This window comes from Archocentrus centrarchus, chromosome 10 (genome assembly GCF_007364275.1).
Source record: "Archocentrus centrarchus isolate MPI-CPG fArcCen1 chromosome 10, fArcCen1, whole genome shotgun sequence".
NCBI lineage: Eukaryota > Metazoa > Chordata > Actinopteri > Cichliformes > Cichlidae > Archocentrus > Archocentrus centrarchus.
Window position 1 is genome coordinate 14,926,000 of NC_044355.1, and position 17,922 is coordinate 14,943,921.

The 17,922-nt window shown below is 39.6% G+C and overlaps 1 protein-coding gene across 2 annotated transcripts; it reads right to left on the reverse strand.

The window, feature by feature from the left end:
• Positions 1-1,171: 1,171 nt before the first annotated feature.
• LOC115787373 (E3 ubiquitin-protein ligase RNF38-like) lies at positions 1,172-16,106 on the reverse strand. Of its 2 annotated transcripts, XM_030740054.1 has the most exons (12): positions 14,706-16,105; positions 10,671-10,723; positions 10,303-10,484; positions 9,042-9,498; positions 7,775-7,915; positions 5,765-5,953; positions 4,999-5,160; positions 4,799-4,899; positions 3,963-4,044; positions 3,754-3,875; positions 3,245-3,344; positions 1,175-2,067 (listed from the first exon to the last, which is right to left on the reverse strand). In XM_030740054.1, the coding sequence occupies exons 1-12, from the start codon at positions 14,989-14,991 to the stop codon at positions 2,005-2,007; spliced, it is 1,938 nt and encodes a 645-aa protein (XP_030595914.1). In that variant the 5' UTR covers positions 14,992-16,105; the 3' UTR covers positions 1,175-2,004. The 2 variants fall into 2 exon arrangements, with proteins under 2 accessions (XP_030595915.1, XP_030595914.1); XM_030740055.1 differs by lacking the exon at positions 7,775-7,915 and having other exon boundaries at positions 1,172-2,067; positions 14,706-16,106.
• Positions 16,107-17,922: the final 1,816 nt, after the last annotated feature.

Below are 17,922 nucleotides of genomic sequence, written 5' to 3' on the forward strand. Positions count from 1 at the left end.
TGTCCCTGATTTGTGTTGGACTGTGTACATCTGCCATCAACTAATAAATGGCAAATATCAAAAGTAACAAAAAAAAAATTTCAACAGTAGCTCTTCTGAATAAAATATTTCTGTTCTGTTAAAGAAGCTTCATGCAAGCAAAAATGTAGCTTTGTACTGCAAAGACTAGAAGTGATGCTCAGCTTTTGCATTTAAATTTCAGTATGAACAGCAGCAGTTTGTGTTCTGTAATCAACAAAAACATAATAATAATAATAATAATAATAATAATAGGCCTGTTCCTGGAAACATGGTGTACACTTCTTCCCTGTCAGTGCTCAAACTTCAAGCAGACATTTACTTCAACACCACAAGATTTAAAGTGAAGGAACTGTCCCATTAGATTAAATTCTCCACTGTTGCCATTATTTGATGAGACATTTGTTCTCAGATTCATACACAGTTCTAGATACTGCACTTATTACCTCAGTTTATTATTCAACCAACTAATTTTTCTGCTATGCCATTTCATCATATTTCTTAAATACTGAATAAAGGTTTACCATTTTAACTTCAGTAATTATAATTTGTTCTAAAAATGACTGTGACAAGTGTGAGTGTACAGTGAGAGGTATAACAGTGTGACGGTTGTGTGTAGGTTGGCTGTCTTGCCATTTTGAACCAAAAACCCAATGTAGTCATTACCCAGAGAGAACATAATTTAGGGTTACTACCTTGTGAAAAATAACCAAAACAGCAAAGACCCAACAAACAATCTGCAATGTGAACTAGTTGCTACTACATAATTTTGCAATAGTTCTGCATATGGTTTCCATGAGGGGGACATTAAAATAACAAGGTCAGAAGATGGGGGAGTAAGAATAGTTTCAAAGAGCAGTAACACCACCCAGTGGTCACCTGAAAGCTGTTACACCTTCTGAAAAATATCTGGAAAGAAGAGTCATCCACATCAGCAGTCTGCAGTTTCATGTTCAGAAATCCAGCCCAACCAAACATGATGTTTCCCTGAATATATTCAGTAAAAGGGGGGGGGGAAGAATATACAAAATACTAATTTAAAAAGTTCATATCAAGCTTTTTATTTGGTATACAGATATTCATAGATTTATACAGTATATATATAGATTTATATATATATATATATATATATATGTAACATGTGCCACTGCAAAGTCACAGACAAACTTATTTTTGCTAAGGAAAAAAAAAAAAAAAAGGAAAAGAAAAATACATGTGCTTAATTTCAAAGTAGTGCTGTGAAGCACTTTTAATGAAAGATGATCAAAACCGGAATGATGAGGTAACCGCAAGGCAGGAAAATGATCACTTATAAAACAGATGAAGAATAATAATAATAATAATGTACTGAACAAATAGGCAACCGAGAACTATTGTGGCAGCATGGACCCTTAGTGTCAAACTAGAGAAGGTTTAAGTCTATAACATACATACACACAGTATGCATACAGACAGTGCATAAACGTACAAACAGGAAGTAAAGTCAGTCACACATGAGAGCAAAAACTCTCATATCGTTTCACTTGTCAACAGAATACTCAGACATACTTTAGGACATCTAAAAAAAAAAAAAAAAAAATCTCTCTCTCACACATACACACACACACACACACACACATATACCACAGCCCTGCATTAAAGAGTGGGCCCAATAATGCTTGCACAATTGTGGTGCATGCATGTGTATACACACACACAAAAACACTACAGCGGGAGAAACTGGAGGACTTATGTGCATCTGCATGAGAGAAAAGTGCGAGAGGATGTCATCCAATGAAAAATGACAGATGTACGAGAGCTGCAACATTTTTGGCAAAGAATGAAAAGAACAAAGGAGAACAGACTGCTGCACAAACTTATAAGGTTATGGTGCGAGTGTGTGTGTGTCTGTGTGTGTGAGCACGCACTTTTGCATCAATACACTGGGAGTAGGCAGTGCTGAACATGTCTGACAGACATTAAGGAGTGTCTGGCTCCCTCGTGTGGTCACTCCGAGTCTCTCTGGACCTCTGAGGCATCTGCTCGACAAATAGGGCACGTCCTGTTGGCCTGAGGGATAAAACAGCAAATTAGGCTGGAGAGATGGTCCTTATTTTCCAGTCGTGACACTGATTTTAACATTGTTAACTTAGATATTCAATGTGTAATCATTCTACCCCAATTCAGACTGAGGCTTTGTGCAATGCCTCATGCCTCTAAATCATAAGACTGGCAAGATTAGCAAGAACTTGGTATGAAAGAGCTTAATTTAGCATTGAAGTCTGCTGCATCTTCTGATAGTAGTGTCCTGGGGTTAGTGCGCTTACATAGATAAATACCATGAGGTGAATTTAGAAGCATTTCAACACATCTGGACTGAGGTTTGCTTTTGTCATTTATCAGATCTCTTGAAGAGTGAGATTCTCACTAGACTTCTATAATTAAGAGGTGTGACTGTATATTAATATTAATAGTGCTTGGACAGAGTGGGTTTATACCTTTCAACAACTTGAAATAGTTTTTCCACGTATGTTATGTAACACTTTGCTGGGTGACATTTGCCCTGTTCACACATGATCATGAGTGATGTTATTACATTTGGAAAGCTCCAATTTACACCTGCCATTAGAATCCATCACCACATCTATCTCAAGTGACAACTTGTGAGCGGCTCTCACTTTCATGCTTCAGATGCAAAAAAATTATGTATATCATTTCTCTGTGCACAGACCAAAGCAATGCAATTTTCAACACTAGTTTGCCAGAAATTAAAGCTAGAAGAAGAATTCAATACAATATTAAACTCAATTTATTCTTTGACATATTCCTGGCAAACCAGATCACCTATGATGTTTGACACACTCATAAATTACCATTTACAAACACTACCTAATTTGAGAACCAACAAATGAGCACCTAAGTTGTGGTTATGCAAAGATCACCAGTGAGAAGGTAGTCTTTTAAAGAGGCCTCAGGCATATTTGCATGCTCATTTCAAAACAGTGACCATATGTGGCAAAGACCACTTCAGAATGTGGTTTGGGTGATCACATCTTCCCTTAAAGTGTCTTGGGTGGACTTAGATCTCCATCTAGAGTGGGTCACTTACATTGATGTTAATGCCCCGTGCGAGCAGGGATGTGAATCTATTACCAATCAATACGCAATAAGCCTTGGCTGAACTCAAAATGTATGTGTACAGCAGAGATGAGTGTCAGCTGGTGGGCTGCATGCTGGATACACTTACCCTCAGCCACTTGTCGACACACTTTCCATGGAACTCATGACTGCAGGGCAAAACTCTTAGCAGTTGACGGGATTCAAAATCACTCATACATACCACACACCTGCAATTGGACATGTATTAGCATGCAAAGTGCAGCAAAACAAGAAACCTGTATAACACACTTTCCACGTGACAGACAGTGCATTCAGGCAGCTTTAAAGGGGCTGGTAACTGAGGGTGTCTACAGCATTTACAGTTTTACTAAATGGTATTCTTACAACATGCAAGTTGATTGCAATTATAAATGTCTGAAATGACAGACAGCTTTTCAGTTTGTTGATAATAGACTATCAGTTACAGGCTTTGTACGTTTTTATATATATAAAAAGAAAAAAGAAACCTGTATAAAACGTACAAAGCCTGTAACTGATAGTCTATTATCAACAGAAGTCCAAAATGAAATCCTCAACTCTGACTAGCTGAAAAACTAAAATAATAAACTGAAAATAATTCTCCTAGGCAATACTTACAGTGTTTGTTCAGACTGATGGTTATTTGGATTAAATCGATAAGAAGGAAGCTGTTCTATGTCCCCCTTGGTCAGTCCTCGGAGTTTAGCCTCTCCCAAGCGCTCAGCGAGATTCAGGAGGGCCTTTGGGAGAAAACATCAGCGACAACAGAAGAATGAGTCTTCAACCCCAAAGAAACAAACAAATAATACAGGAGAGTAAGAACAAACCTCATAATTTTCCACTTCACCATCATCTACATCCAGCTCTAGACTGATTGCAGGACCTGTAGGCTGGACTGGCAGCATTGATCTATAGGACAGAGATTTAACAAACATCAATAACATAGTGGCTCATTCAGCTCATGATTCATCACAATACACAGGTTAATGTAATGTGTGAAGTAAAGACAGAAAGTTAGACATTTTTCTTGTAACTAGTTGACTATATAGTACAACCTAATGAGAATCAGTATTATCTGCGTGTGGAAATGGAGAAGTGCCAACAAAAACCTTGACCTTGATCACAGTTTGGGTGAAAAGTCATTAGGTGATCAGGGTGTGCACGTTTAGGTAAGAGGAAGAAGATCAATTCAGCACTCACTGAATTCTTTGCTTTCCAAAAAATAAATAAAACTAATGTTTGTAGTGGCAAGGCCTCTTGGAAATTCCTTACCCTCAAGGAGATTTTCCACCATTCTCAAGTGTCTTTTACGAGAGTTTCAACAAAAACTGAATATCAGTTCTTGAGATTATTACTTCAGTTTTACCTTGTGGATGTGGACAGGGGATTTCTTCTTCTGTTCTTTTAGACACACAGCATAATTAACGTATTTATCAATAACATCCTAAAAATTCATCACATTCCAGCAATAAATATCAAGTTATCTAATATATATATATATATATATATATATATATATATATATATATATATATATATATATATATATATATATATATATATATATATATATATATATATATATATATATATATATATACACACACACACACACACACACACACACTATTCTCCAAGTAACTTCATTTCCTGATGTACTTACAGGAAGTAAGGCAGGAGGCTGGGGTGATAAGGTGAAGGTGGCAGCTGCTGTGCGCGGTACCGTCGCCCCGGGAGACGCCGAGGAATGAAGTTTGGATAGGACTACGTGACAATAGACAACAAATACAGGTCAGATGATTTGTAGAGCTTTACTTTTTTTATAGCAATACACATATTTTAAAAACTATTATAAATGCTCACCACTCCAAAGAATTCCTGTGGCAGGGGGTCATGGGAGAGAAAGTGGAGTTGTGTGGAGTGTGGAGTGAGTGCAGGGTGGGTGGCAGGAGGATAGTGAAGCCCAGCACCCAAAGACAAATGCTCTCCAAGTAGCTCCACATCATTCTCTATCCTCTGTAATGGCTGGGGAGACAAAGGGGCAAAATGTTCAATCAAAACAAGTACATGTTACTGCCCGGGATATTTCCAGTAGTAACAATAGGACCAATTTAACCACTCAATAAGAAATGTAATTAAAAAGCAGGAATAGCACAAAGGAAGAAAGTTTCAACCTTTAAAATATCAAGCAAATGAGCAAGTGCTCTAAAAAGAAGAAAAAAGAAAAGAGAATAAAATATTGTTGAATTCCAAATAAAACAATGTAATTCTCAATGAAAATGCTTTGTAATCAGTTAACTGGCAGCTGCTTCAATATGCAGCCAATATAAATTAAATAAAAGTAATAGATTAAAGCCACACAAAGACAAAATGTGCACAAAAGAGCCGTCATACCACAGTTTCAGTACATAACTTCATTTACTATTAAAACTGGCACCATTTCCATGTGGCAGCTCAAGAAGAATGCTACAAATTCCTTCAACTCCAATGTTTAAAATATGCATCATCTATTTAGCTGTGACACTTTAAATAAATAACAATAAAGGAGAGAAAAACGTTCTTTAAAAATGCAATGAATACTCACAAAAGCTGCATTTGATACCAAGTTATCAAAAGGTTTCACACTCACCGATCGTGCCTGCTGTGCTGGATATGGTCCAAACTGTCCAGGCTGTGGCAAATGAGGTGGATGGTGAGAAAGGTGTGTGGGAGTATGGGTGAGATGAGGTGGGGGGAGCAGGAAGGCTGGATCACTGGACAACAGTGATGGGAATGGGTAGGGCATGGGTAAGTGTTGCACAGAACAGGTCTGAAGAACCTAGCAGAGACACAGGTTTCATTTATTAAGTTATGTTGAAAAAAAGGATTTCTCAAATAAATAAAAATAACATAAGAACATGAAGCAACCATTTAACTAACACGGTTTGAATATGTGTCCATATTATTCTCACACCTTTTGAGAGCTCTACTAGATTAGGCTAACCTGCTTTAATGTTAAAAAAAAAAAATATGTATTTTTCTTCATGAAATACAGTCATATGAAACAAAGTTTTTTTTTCACTGTATAAAGTCCTGTAAAGCCTAAGTACACCTTTACTGCATCCATAACAATTAAACAGGTAAGTAGCTGCCAGCTGCTGCTAATCAAATGCACTCGATTAACTGACAGCTCTCTAAAAACAGAAGTTTTGGCAGTTTGTCGGTCTGGAGCATTCGGATGTGTGTTAACAAAATGCCACAATTGTCACAGAAGTGGACGTTAAATGTTACTTAACTGACATTCATTCCGAGGTCAGACTATGCAATGCTTAGAAAAACTGCAAAATACCCACGAGCTACATTTCAGACTACAGGCGTCAGATGGTGTTAAATGTTAAAGTTCATGACAGTACAATTAAAGTAAAAAGACTGAACAAGTATGGCTTGTTTGGAAGGGTTGCAAGCAGAAAGACACTTCTCTCTAAAAAGAACATGGAAGCACTGCTTAGGTTTGCAAAGTTGATTCTGAAAGAGAAAAAAAAAAAAAACAAGACTTCTGGAACAATGTATGTACAAACCTGTGTGCAAACCATGCATATGAATGTTTTACAAACAAATCAGTGATTTATTAATATTTTTGTATATGAATTTGTGTGTACTTTACAAACAAATTTAGAAGCGCCTCTGACCATGAGTACAAACAAATAAAGGCCTGGCTGTGTTGGGTCTTTAAAATGATTACTACAACATCTTTTGTTCATTATTTACAGTTTTTCAAATCACCAGAAGCCATAAAATGCTCAGAATTACATTTTTTTATTTAATTGCATGTAAAGAAAATAAAATACTAAAAGGGAAAGCTGTAGGTTTCAAACTTTTAATTCAAACATATTCTAGTATTCCTCATCTCATCTTATGGTAAATTAGCTTATCTGTCATTAACAATGACTTCTTACATTGTTGGATTTCATCTTTTTTAGTCTAATTTCTTGGCAGTATCCCACAGATGCTGGAGAAGCTGGGGTTTTTTTTTTGTTTTTTGTTTCGTTTTGGGGGGGGGGGGGGGGGTCTTTTCTCTTTTCATTGCCCCATCTTGGGGTAACAGATCACATGTTCCTTATTTCTGATCGATTGATACTCCCTTGGAAACACTTTGTAAAGTTGTGCCATTTTTGTCCTCAGATGCAATTGTTTAAGTTTCTACAGTCTGATTTTATCTCTTTTTTGCCTTAGCTGTGCAGGATTCTCTCCTACAACACTGTCACAGTTCTTTGCACTTCACGTCAAGATAAACTTGTTTCCTTATATAGAGAAATGGGGATGTGGCTATATGCAGATAGTATGCATATTGCAGGCACCGAGCACAGTCCCCTGATTTAGAGTGAGTTGGATTTATGAAATTTCAAGGTATTAACTAGCCATTAGGCAGACATTAAGTCAAAGTATTAGATAGTGACAGGTAAGTAACAGGGAGTACAAACAACATATTTAAGGAAGTATAGCAGCAGGGCTCTCTTTGGAAAAGAATAACTCCATCAGGAGTGGATTTTGGTAACTTTACAAAACCTTTGACATGCACATATAAAGGGGACTAAAAATAATTTTCAGAAAACCCCCAAAAAATAACACGAGCACTTTAAAGAAAACCAAGCACACTCACAGGAGGGGGGACACTGCAAACAGGATAGTGCTGACCACTGAAGACCACAGAGCATGCTGGGATCTGCTGTGGGGCAGAGCGAGGTGGCAGGCCTGGTGGTGCTCCCGGTGGAGTCACAGGATACGAGACTGGAGCTGAACCCTAAATATGGAGATCAGCAAGAAAAGGTTTACAACTTTATGGCTGTAGACTTTGATTTAAAGCTGAAGATCTGGAGTTAGTAAACTTAATCCACACTGTCTAGATTGTAAATAAAACCTTTTGAAAACTGAATACATCAGGGCCCCACAGATTTATATCTGTTCCGGCGCACATGTCAAGCTGATGATAAACCAGAGATCTTCATAAAGAGAAATAGCTGCATACACTCTTTTTCACGCAGATGAAAACTGGTCCTTCCATTTTTTTCTCTTTTTGAGTAAACTCTTTTCTGTCCTGGGGCCTCCTCCTGGTAGGACATGCCCGGAACACCTCACCCAAGATGCGCACACAAGGTATCCTAGTCAGATGCCCAAACCACCTCAACTGGCTTCTTTCGATGTGGAGAAGTAGCAGCTCTTCTCTGAGTCCCTCCCAAATAACTGCACTTCTTACCCTCTCTCTAAGGGCTTCAAAGGAAGCTCACTTCTGCTGCTTGTATCCACAATCTCGTTCTTTCAGTCACTACCCAAAGCTCATGACCTTAGGTGAGGATGACAACGTAGACTGACTGGTAAATCGTCAGCTTCACTTTCACGGAAACCTTCCGCCACTTGGCTACGCCTAGAAATACTGTCCATAAAAATTATGAACAAAAGCAGTGAAAATGCAGGTTGACTGCAGTTGTAAGGGCAGCCCTGGCACCAGGGCCAAATTTTCCACTTTGCCAAAAAACTTTCCTGCACTCCTACCAATTCAAAAAAAAAAAAAAAAAGTGTATTTTCCAAAATTGCACCCTAATGGGGGAAAAAAAAAAAAATACAAGCCAGACATGCTAATAGACAAACCTGTATTAACCATTAACCTTTTACCAGCATGATCAAAACAATATATAATTATTAGTCATCATATACAGACGCAAATAAGTTTTTACACCCACAAGTGCTAGGCTTTAATTTTCACACTGACTTATTTGTATCTTATAAAGTTATTTGCATGTTATCTCTCAATCTTGAGCAGAATAAATTGAAGACAAAAGCATACAAGATGATTCAGTTATAAACCGCAAGTCAGATTTTTTTTTTTCCCTCTCCTCAAACAAAGGCCACGTCATCTGCTTTGAACCCACCTGCTCATGAAGGTCCAGCACCACACTACTCTGTTGCTGGGAAGGGTGGGCGTGTGGGTGCTGTGGATGGGCTGCAGGGTGCATCAGCCTGGGAGACAGGTTTGGAGACTGGTGAAGAGGCCTTGGGGAGGGATTTGGGGGATGGTACCCAGGGCGTTCTTCAGGCCCAGGCCCAGGCCCGGGCCCTGCCCCAGGCCCTCGAGGAGGCTGCTGGCTGTAGGGCGGGTAACCCTGAGGAGGAGCTGGATGGCGGTAGTTTTCATCCTGATGGCCTGGTGATGGGCCATTGTGGGAGTGCAGGTGGTGGTGGTGGTGGTGGTGATGATGTGCACTGGGGTGATGGTGGTGGTGGTGATTGTTGTTGCTGTTGTAGTGGTGATGGTTGTTGTTGTGTGCATGGTGGTGGTGGTGGCGGGTCAGACGGTCTCTCCGGCCACGCTGACGTCTCATTGGAGGGCTGAGGTGGAAGAAAGAAGGAAAAACTAAAGAAGAGGCAGAAGGAGTTATGCTGACATTTGCATCATGAAATATATCTGATAAGCCACCTATAGCAAGATGCTTAAATTCCTGACTAAAACTTTAATTCTTAATATGTTTAATCAAATAAGTTTCAGAACCATTCAACAAGTGCATAGCACTCAAGTTAAGCTTTTTGAAATGAAATGTTTCATTCAGGTATTCAAATCAACTCTAAAATCCATACAAACTAACAGCCAAACACGCTGTAACCCGTGGAAATTCACAAATCTTAGCAGTTTGCTGTGATGCATTGCAATCTGCAGTGTATTTGATACCGTAATACATTCAAGTATTTTGTTTTTCCAACCCTTCAAAAGACCTACCCAATTTAACACACTTGATCATCACAATTTAATTATACTAGAAAATATGAGAAGATGAAAAACATTCAAAAGTGTTCCATTCACATTTACACAGAACACAGACACCAATATCCCTGCTGCTGCTACAACAACTAACAGTTTTAAGGCTCTTATCAGAACATAAATATTAACATACACTAATAAATTCTAAGAAGAGCAATTATGTTGTGGTCACAATTCCTGAATATTTGTTTTAGTTTGTTTCATGTCATTATTCAATAGACACCTTTAAGGTTTTTAAATGTTGGTTAGAGAAAATTAGAACTCAAAAACTTGATTTGAAATCTTTAAAATCGGTCACATTCATTACATTTATAGGCTGAAAATGACCAAATTATCAATAAAGTTCATGTTCATATGCATTTGTGTCACACACAAACCTGCGACGGTTTCTAAGGGGTGTGTGGCATCTCTCTGGCATGTAGTGGGGGTGTGGTCTGCGACTAGGAGGCAGCTCCCAGGGCCGTATGGGAGATGAAGGAGTAGAGGGTGGGGCGGAGTTTAAATCTAACATGGACTGCTGGGAGAGACGCTGCCTTTTCGGGCTTGGGCTGTCTTCCATCTGGACACAGAGGTGGAGGAGGAGAGGAAACCAAATGGTTGGTAGGAAAAAAAAAAAAAAAAGGAGAGAGAGAGAGAGAGAACAATAAGTGGGGGATAAATAAGAAAGAGCACAATGAAATACAAATTCTATTTAAACCAGGAAAAGAGCAAGGACAAGAGGCCATGGTCATGTTTCAATACTTACTTTGTCCCGATCCTCGCCACACACATTATCTGGATGAAAATGTAGCACTCCTCCTGCAGGCCGCACAGATAAACATAATCAGATAAGACAGACTGAGAAAAACATCACAAGACACATGGACATTTGTGAGCTAAGCCAACAAAAAAATACACCAACAGCAAAACACACACACAGCAGGTTGTCTCTGATTTTTATTTTCCTTTTCTTGCTTAAAAATTTCTACAGACTGCACAACCGCAAAAAAACAGAAAATAAAAATGTGCATCTGACACCTTGTTACACAAACAGTTACAGTGCTGTGTCCTCAGCTAGGTTTTGTCTTGCTTTAAAAAAAAGCAGACAAGAAAGCAAGTCATCTCTAGAAGATGTCACCCTGGACTTCTCTCTAGATGTCACAGACAAGTTACTCCCTCTGATCTTCCATGAAAAGCCCGTGCGCGCGCGCGTGCGCGCGCACGCACACACACACACACACACACACACACAATTAAGTATGTGTAACACGTAAGAGCATCTCGTTGACTTTGAAAATGTAACCTACTTCAAATACAAATGACCACTTTGCCCATCAACTTGCCATCACTTTTCTCAGTAGTGTACCATCAAAAAGGGAAACGGTTGACAAGGAAAATAACTGGCATCAACTGTGATAATAGGTTAAATTCCTATTAGGCAAACGTTCCACACATTTACTGATTTAAGCTTCACAAACGTCAGGATTTGTGCTTTTCCTTGTTTTAGAGTACTGAAAACAAAATGCGACAAGTTGGGACTCTTCACACAGAAAATGCACTCTTAAGTGAGTTTTTTACTTCATTGTAGGAACAAGTGATGAAGAATCTCTCTTCTAAGATCAAAAGAACATCACCAAAAAGGATTGAGATTTAGCATTTTTTTGAGTGACATACTAAACAAAAGAGAAAAATAACATTATTGAATAAAGCGCTAATGCTATAAACATAATCTCTGAAAAACAGTGCTCTCCCATCTGTTTATCTAACAGTCCACATGTGCAGTCTGGAAGCAACATGTGCACACAGACGTTTCAGCAGCTTAAGAAGGATGTCCTTGAACTTGGCTGACAAGAGTTTCCTCTAAGCAGTCCCCCAAAAAACCTTTAATCACCAAATGGGGGGGGGGCTCCTCCCCTCATGCTTTTCTGTTTCTTCCTCTGTAAGCCTCTCTCATCCAGACAGCCCTTTCTGCCTCCTCAGAAACAACAGATCTGAAGGCAGCCCCCTACCCCTTTCTTGTCTTTGCGACGCCACTCCACAGCCATGTGAAGTCTGCCGATAGTGACAGCTCAAAGATGCCCCGCTAGTGGCTGTGGAGAACAGAGGGATGGGTGATTGAGTGTCTAGCCAACATTTAGGCCAGTACACTGGCTTACATGTTTATTCATAATACCATCCCTTTTTCTTTAGACCTCATAGGGTTCTGGGCCTCAGATGGTCATGCATTTTGTGCAGAATTAGGCCGGTTAATGCTGATTAATCCCGGGGAAATAGGAGAACGGGTGGTGAGTCTGACTGGACGGGTTCTGTTGGTGAGCAGACATGACCTTGTATCCCTTCAAGCATGGCTGCTGGGAGGAGACTGACACCATTTCTTTCACAACAGACAATTGAGTCAGGCAGGGTAGTGAACTTAGAGCATCAGCTGTCATCAAAAAGCAATCTGCTCATGCTCTTTACTAAAGTTCAAAAACTCAAAATATCATGTAGGAGAGACAGGACCTAATTAGAGAAGCGCTCTATTTTACAAACATAATCTGCAGATGAAGATGCGTAAATCTGGAGTTGCAATCTCAGCCAGCTATTAAAGCTATACCAAGTGACAACATGCTTGAAACTGGAGGAGAAAAAGATGAGGGGGAAAAAAAAAAAACCAAAAAAAAAAACCAAAAAAAAAAAACCCAGAGGTAAGACGGTTGGATACATTTTTAACAACCCTAACTCCAACCCTGACACATACTGAATCAAGTGATGCCAAGAGGCGTAATACAGTGACATGTACAAACAAGCCTAGGCACACAAGAAATCTGTGATGCAGTTAAATATACACAGTGTTATTTTGCTTACACACACAGCACATTTTACACACAAACCCTTGCCACAAAGGATGAGGCGTGTGCAGATGCTAAAAGGGAATAAGAATATAGCTCACACAGATGGGAAATATAGCACTGAAACTCACTCAAACCCCACTGTGGTCTGTCAAATTCAGAAGCATGCGTTTCTGTGAGAGTATGTGTGGCTCATTTCGGGTGTTTGGCAACAGTGCTGCTATTATGACACGGCTCCATTAAAAGCCTGCTTTCATTCATTCATTGCACTTTTGTTTGCCTTTGAGGGAACCCAGTCTAGTTTTATAGACGGTTTCCAGTCACTTTTCACTGGAAACTTGCTGAACACTAAAGAGTGGTGCCAGTGGTGAGATAATAATAATTTAAATTTATATATAAAAAAAAAAAAAAAGGCTCAGGTGCAATTTCAAATTTGATTTTCTTTTATGTCAGCCTCATTCACATTTTCATCTTCTGTCTAAAAGGTTTACAGGTTTTTCTGTTGTCTTACTGATGAGTTTAAATTTGGTAAGGAAACACTACTAATTAAATAAACCTTTGATGGAAACTGGACAACACAATTAGATCTGATGTGACAAAGTGAAATGTGTCCATACAACTCTACTCAATAACATCAATCTTTACTATATTCAGCCATTCACAAGTAAAGAAAGATATGTTTGACTAATCTGAGACAATATCAAGCTTTACACAGGCTGAACTGCAAGTTGAAGAGTAAGGCTTAAGGATGAATAAAGGAAAACCGTATTATGCCAGTCTGCATCACAGCACTGAAACTAAAAATAAATCACTATCAAGAAAAGGACAAGGCTTGTTTCAAGGCTCCCAACTGCTCTATTAATCAGACTCCTCTCATACATGTCTTGCAGAAACTGAATAAGAGTATGTGGGATGTCTTAACCAGTGGGCTCATGCATTTGTCTCTGATCTGATAAATGAAACTGCACTGCTGCTCTATAGCAAATACAATTACAGTCTGAACAACTTATTTGTTTTATTCAATGTCAAAAGCAATTCAACTTAATTGCCAAATATCTCTCTCTAGGTAACTGTAATTTCAATGTCCCTGGTGTTACTTTCCTCATACTGTTAAATTGTATTCACAAGAGTAACACAATGTGACCTGGAGGCCTTCAGCACAACTGTGCTTGGATTATCCTAAAGAAAAACCTGCAGTGTGAAGTGTCTGCTAAAGGCCAAGATCATTTGTATTCTGAGAATAAAGCCTGACAATGACATACAAGGCAAAGTTTGTGACCTATTTTTTACACTCCATTCCTAGAGATGAGTGAAATATACATGCTCTAACACCACCAAAATTAACAATGATAAACTATTTTCCTTAATGCTCGACATGCATAAATCCAAACACATTTGAATTTTTTTAATAAAAACAATTCTACAGGGCAAAATTTTTTACCAAAAAACTTCCCAAAGTCCCTGTCAAATTAAATGTATATTAAACTTATATTTCTAAAATTTATTATATTATATATATATATATATATATATATATAAATAAAAGTCATTGGCCTTCCTCTTTAGCTACAATTAAGTTTATACACCCACAAGTTTCAGGCCTTAATCTCCACATTGCAAGAGTATTATTTTAACGTATCTGCAGTGTTCTGTTTCTACTGGTGGCCAATACAAGTTGGATTCTGGGAAAAAAAGTCAGGCAATGGCATACATTACAGAGTTTGTGAACTGGGTTTGCCCTGTTTACATGAGTAAATGCTTGCCAAACCTCTTAAGAAAAGGGACCACTGCAAACCCAACAGCGACCTATCGCTTGGCCTTTCAAGCAACAGCTGGCAGTGAAAGCACCAAGCCTTTTATGCTGCTAGTAATGTGGCTGCATCCCTCGGGGGTCTATCCTGTCTGAGTATGTAATGTAGATGTCATGCATCTAGCCGGGCTGCAGGCCCCGACTACTTAAGCCTGCTTACCGGCTCCAGGATGCCTGTGAGCTCCGTGCGAAGAATGGCGCTGCGCCCCTGCGGACAGGTAGCTCCCCTGGGTGTGCTGCTGCTGGTTCTCCGGGTAGCTACGACCTCCGTGGTGCGGCGCCCAGCTAGAGTTGCTCTGCTGCGGGTAGTTCACTCCTCCGCCGCTGGCGTTCACCAAACCCCCGTTACCGACCGAGTTACCGCTGCCGTTGCTTCCAACGCTGCCGTTCATGGCAAAATGAAAGAAACCAGACCGAGACCGCGACCGAGTCCTCGGGGGGTCCATAGCTAGAAAAGGACGAGGGCGGCGGTGGATGTACGATGTGGTGTACGGGCAGGTACCTCGCTCTTCAGACCGCTTCTCCGTGTCGCTCTACCCGCCCAGTTACCTCTGACGATCACCTGTTACTACGAGTGTTTTCTGAGGCATTAAAGCTATTGTTTTAATTAAACGAGACACCTGAAGGCAGCAGGTTCAAGTAAGCATAGCCTTCATATGTCGCACAAGCACCATCTGCATCGACTCCATCCACTCTTCCCCCCCTTTTGCTATCGATTCCGCTCAACTTGACGAAAACCCCTTATTTTCTTATCACCATAAGTATTAAAAAATACTAAATCAGCATGCGGTATAACAAAACGCGGGTTTATCTCTTAATTATCATCAGTGCTGTCCTCGTTACTAGAACAACGGTTTAACAATTTTCTCCTTTTGTGTTTTCACAGCGAAAGGTCGGGCTTTCCCACATTAAACAAAAGTATTTTATAAGCAGTGGTCCCACGAAATTAAAGTCTTAAATAAGTGAGACCACTGCCGACACTTATACTTAGAAACAACTGAAAATAACAGCTTGCCCTATACCACAAAAAAGCCAGCCAAATAAAATACTTCAATCCGACAACACAAAACATAGGCAAGATGGCTAGCTGTAAAGCGTTAGCAAACTAAAGAAAACCAGCTGTCCCGGTAGCTGCTTGTAAAATAAAGTTATTAGCATAAGTTTGCCAATAAATTAGAAGTAAATCGCAACGGATTGCCTACTGTAAGCAGAAAAGTTACACCCCTTTGCGTCGGCTAACTATACCTGCTTGTTCATTAGCATAAATTCGATTTTCCAGCTAGCCCAAGGCTAACAGGAAGCGAGGTCTAGAGGGGAAAACAAGTCCAACAGTGCCGACATTACGAGCTAGCGAGCGTCGCTCTGTGTCAATGTCAGGCTGGTCGGTAAGCAGTGCTAATAGAGAATATCCTATCTACATGACAAAGCGAACAGCTACCTTGTCCGTCAAGTGAGGTGGACAATATATGTCTAATTTAAATCCCCTCTCGCATTCGCTATCGAGTGTTTTCTCTAGTCAGCGGGGAGTGTAGTGGAGATCAATCAATGGGAGTTTCACATCGCTGTCAAGTCGAAACCAATCGAGAGCAGACAAATATGTAGCTCGTCACAAGAAAATTGCGAACTACTTTTAATATAAAATCACACAAAGTCGTTAAAAAAGGCACGGTGGAATTCGCAGAATACATAAGAGCGCGCGATATATTTCATTAGCATCGGTCAAGGTCGACTTTAACCGCTGGCTTGTTTTCGGAGTTGACTATTTTTGTCTGGCCAACCCCAGGCATCTGCTCCGCTCATTAATAATTCAGCAGCTTCAAAGCAGAAATACTATGAGACAAGGCTTTGAGAGCCGCTGGCATCCCGAGGCGTTTTTAGTTGGATGTACGCCACATCCACCGATACACTACATAAACCTAAACATCTTTCTTAGGTTTCCACGCATACGTCCCATAGTCTATCTTGTATTGTGATCACAAATCATGCAGTTCTGCGCAAAGGTCTTGAGTCACCCCTCATTTCTTTATATTTTACTAGAATGTGGGAAATAGGTGCAACGATTTATTGAAACAAACATACATGGAAAACATAGTTTGTGCAGTAGTAATGAGACTGAAAGTCAGTATGTTATGACTATCTTTGTTCTTCATCACAGCCTGAACTCTTAGGTAGCTTTCTTCTAATTTCTTTAAGTAGTCTTCAGGAATAGTTCTCTGGGCTTGTTGAAGGACATTCAAAGTTCTTCTTTGGATGTTGGATGCCTTTTGATTCACTCTGTCAAGATGATCCCACACTGCTTCAATAATGTTGGGGTCTGGGCTCTGGGGAGGCCAATCCATGAATGATGGTCTTCTATTGTATGTTTTTCTATTCAGGTATGCTTTTACTGCATTGGCAGTGTGTTTGGAATCATTGCCATGCTGAAAAATTGAGCTGTTTGCCAATCAGATGCTTTCCAGATGGTATTGCACAGTGGATCAAAATCTGACAGTAATTTTCTGTGTTCATAAATCCATCAGTTTTGACAAAATCCTCCACACATCTGTTTTACAGATGGCTGTAGACACTGTACCTCCCTCCTGACCTCCTCTGCACATATTGACAATGATTTGAATAAATTAAATTAAAATTTAGATTCATCACTCCATAAGACCTGTTGCCACTAATTTTCAGTCTAGTTATGTAATTTGGCATTTGTCCCCTTCTCCCTGTATTCCTTCCTTAAGAATGGCTTCTAGACAGTCACTCTTCCACTGAGACCATTTCTGATGAGGCTTCAGTGAACAGTAGATGGATCAACTGAAGGGCCAGATGTATCTCTTAGGTCCTGTGTCAGGTCTTTGCTGGATTTTTGCCCATTTCTTAAGGACATGACTTTAAGATACTGTTCATCTGCTGTACATAGTTTTTAGGCCAGCCACTTCTTCTGTTGTCCTCATTTGTCCTCAAATTATTTAAGGGCACACAGCACACCATGCTGAGATATCCCAAGCTTTCAGCTAATAACTCTTTAGGAATCACCTTGTTAGGGCAGAAATACTATTTTATGTCTGTTATCCTTGGCATTTTTCATAGATTCAGCCAAATAAACGGGAACAAATGGGATACTTTTGCAACAGGCTGTTAGAGCATGAAGATACAAATTTAAAATAGTTTTTTTGCTGTCTTCTGCTATGTGTGGACTTAACAGTGGCCCATTCCTTGAGTTAGGTGCATGTTTTCTGCGTGGATGATTAATAGGTCAGTGTTACGTGGCCTAACAAAACAAAAACAAACAAACAAATTAAAAAAAAAAATCCATCCATCCATCCTCTTTCACTTATCCTTTTCAGGGTTGCGGGGGTGCTGGAATCTATCCCAGCTATCATAGGGCGAGA

Excerpts from the sequence above, each read along its gene's own strand:
- LOC115787373 (XM_030740054.1), bottom strand. The coding sequence starts at position 14,991 with ATGGACCCCCCGAGGACTCGGTCGCGGTCTCGGTCTGGTTTCTTTCAT. Across the intron at positions 10,724-14,705 it reads TCACAGGCATCCTGGAGCCG|GAGGAGTGCTACATTTTCAT; the intron begins GTAAGCAGGCTT and ends TGCGGCCTGCAG. Across the intron at positions 9,499-10,302 it reads CCCCTTAGAAACCGTCGCAG|CCCTCCAATGAGACGTCAGC; the intron begins GTTTGTGTGTGA and ends CTTCCACCTCAG.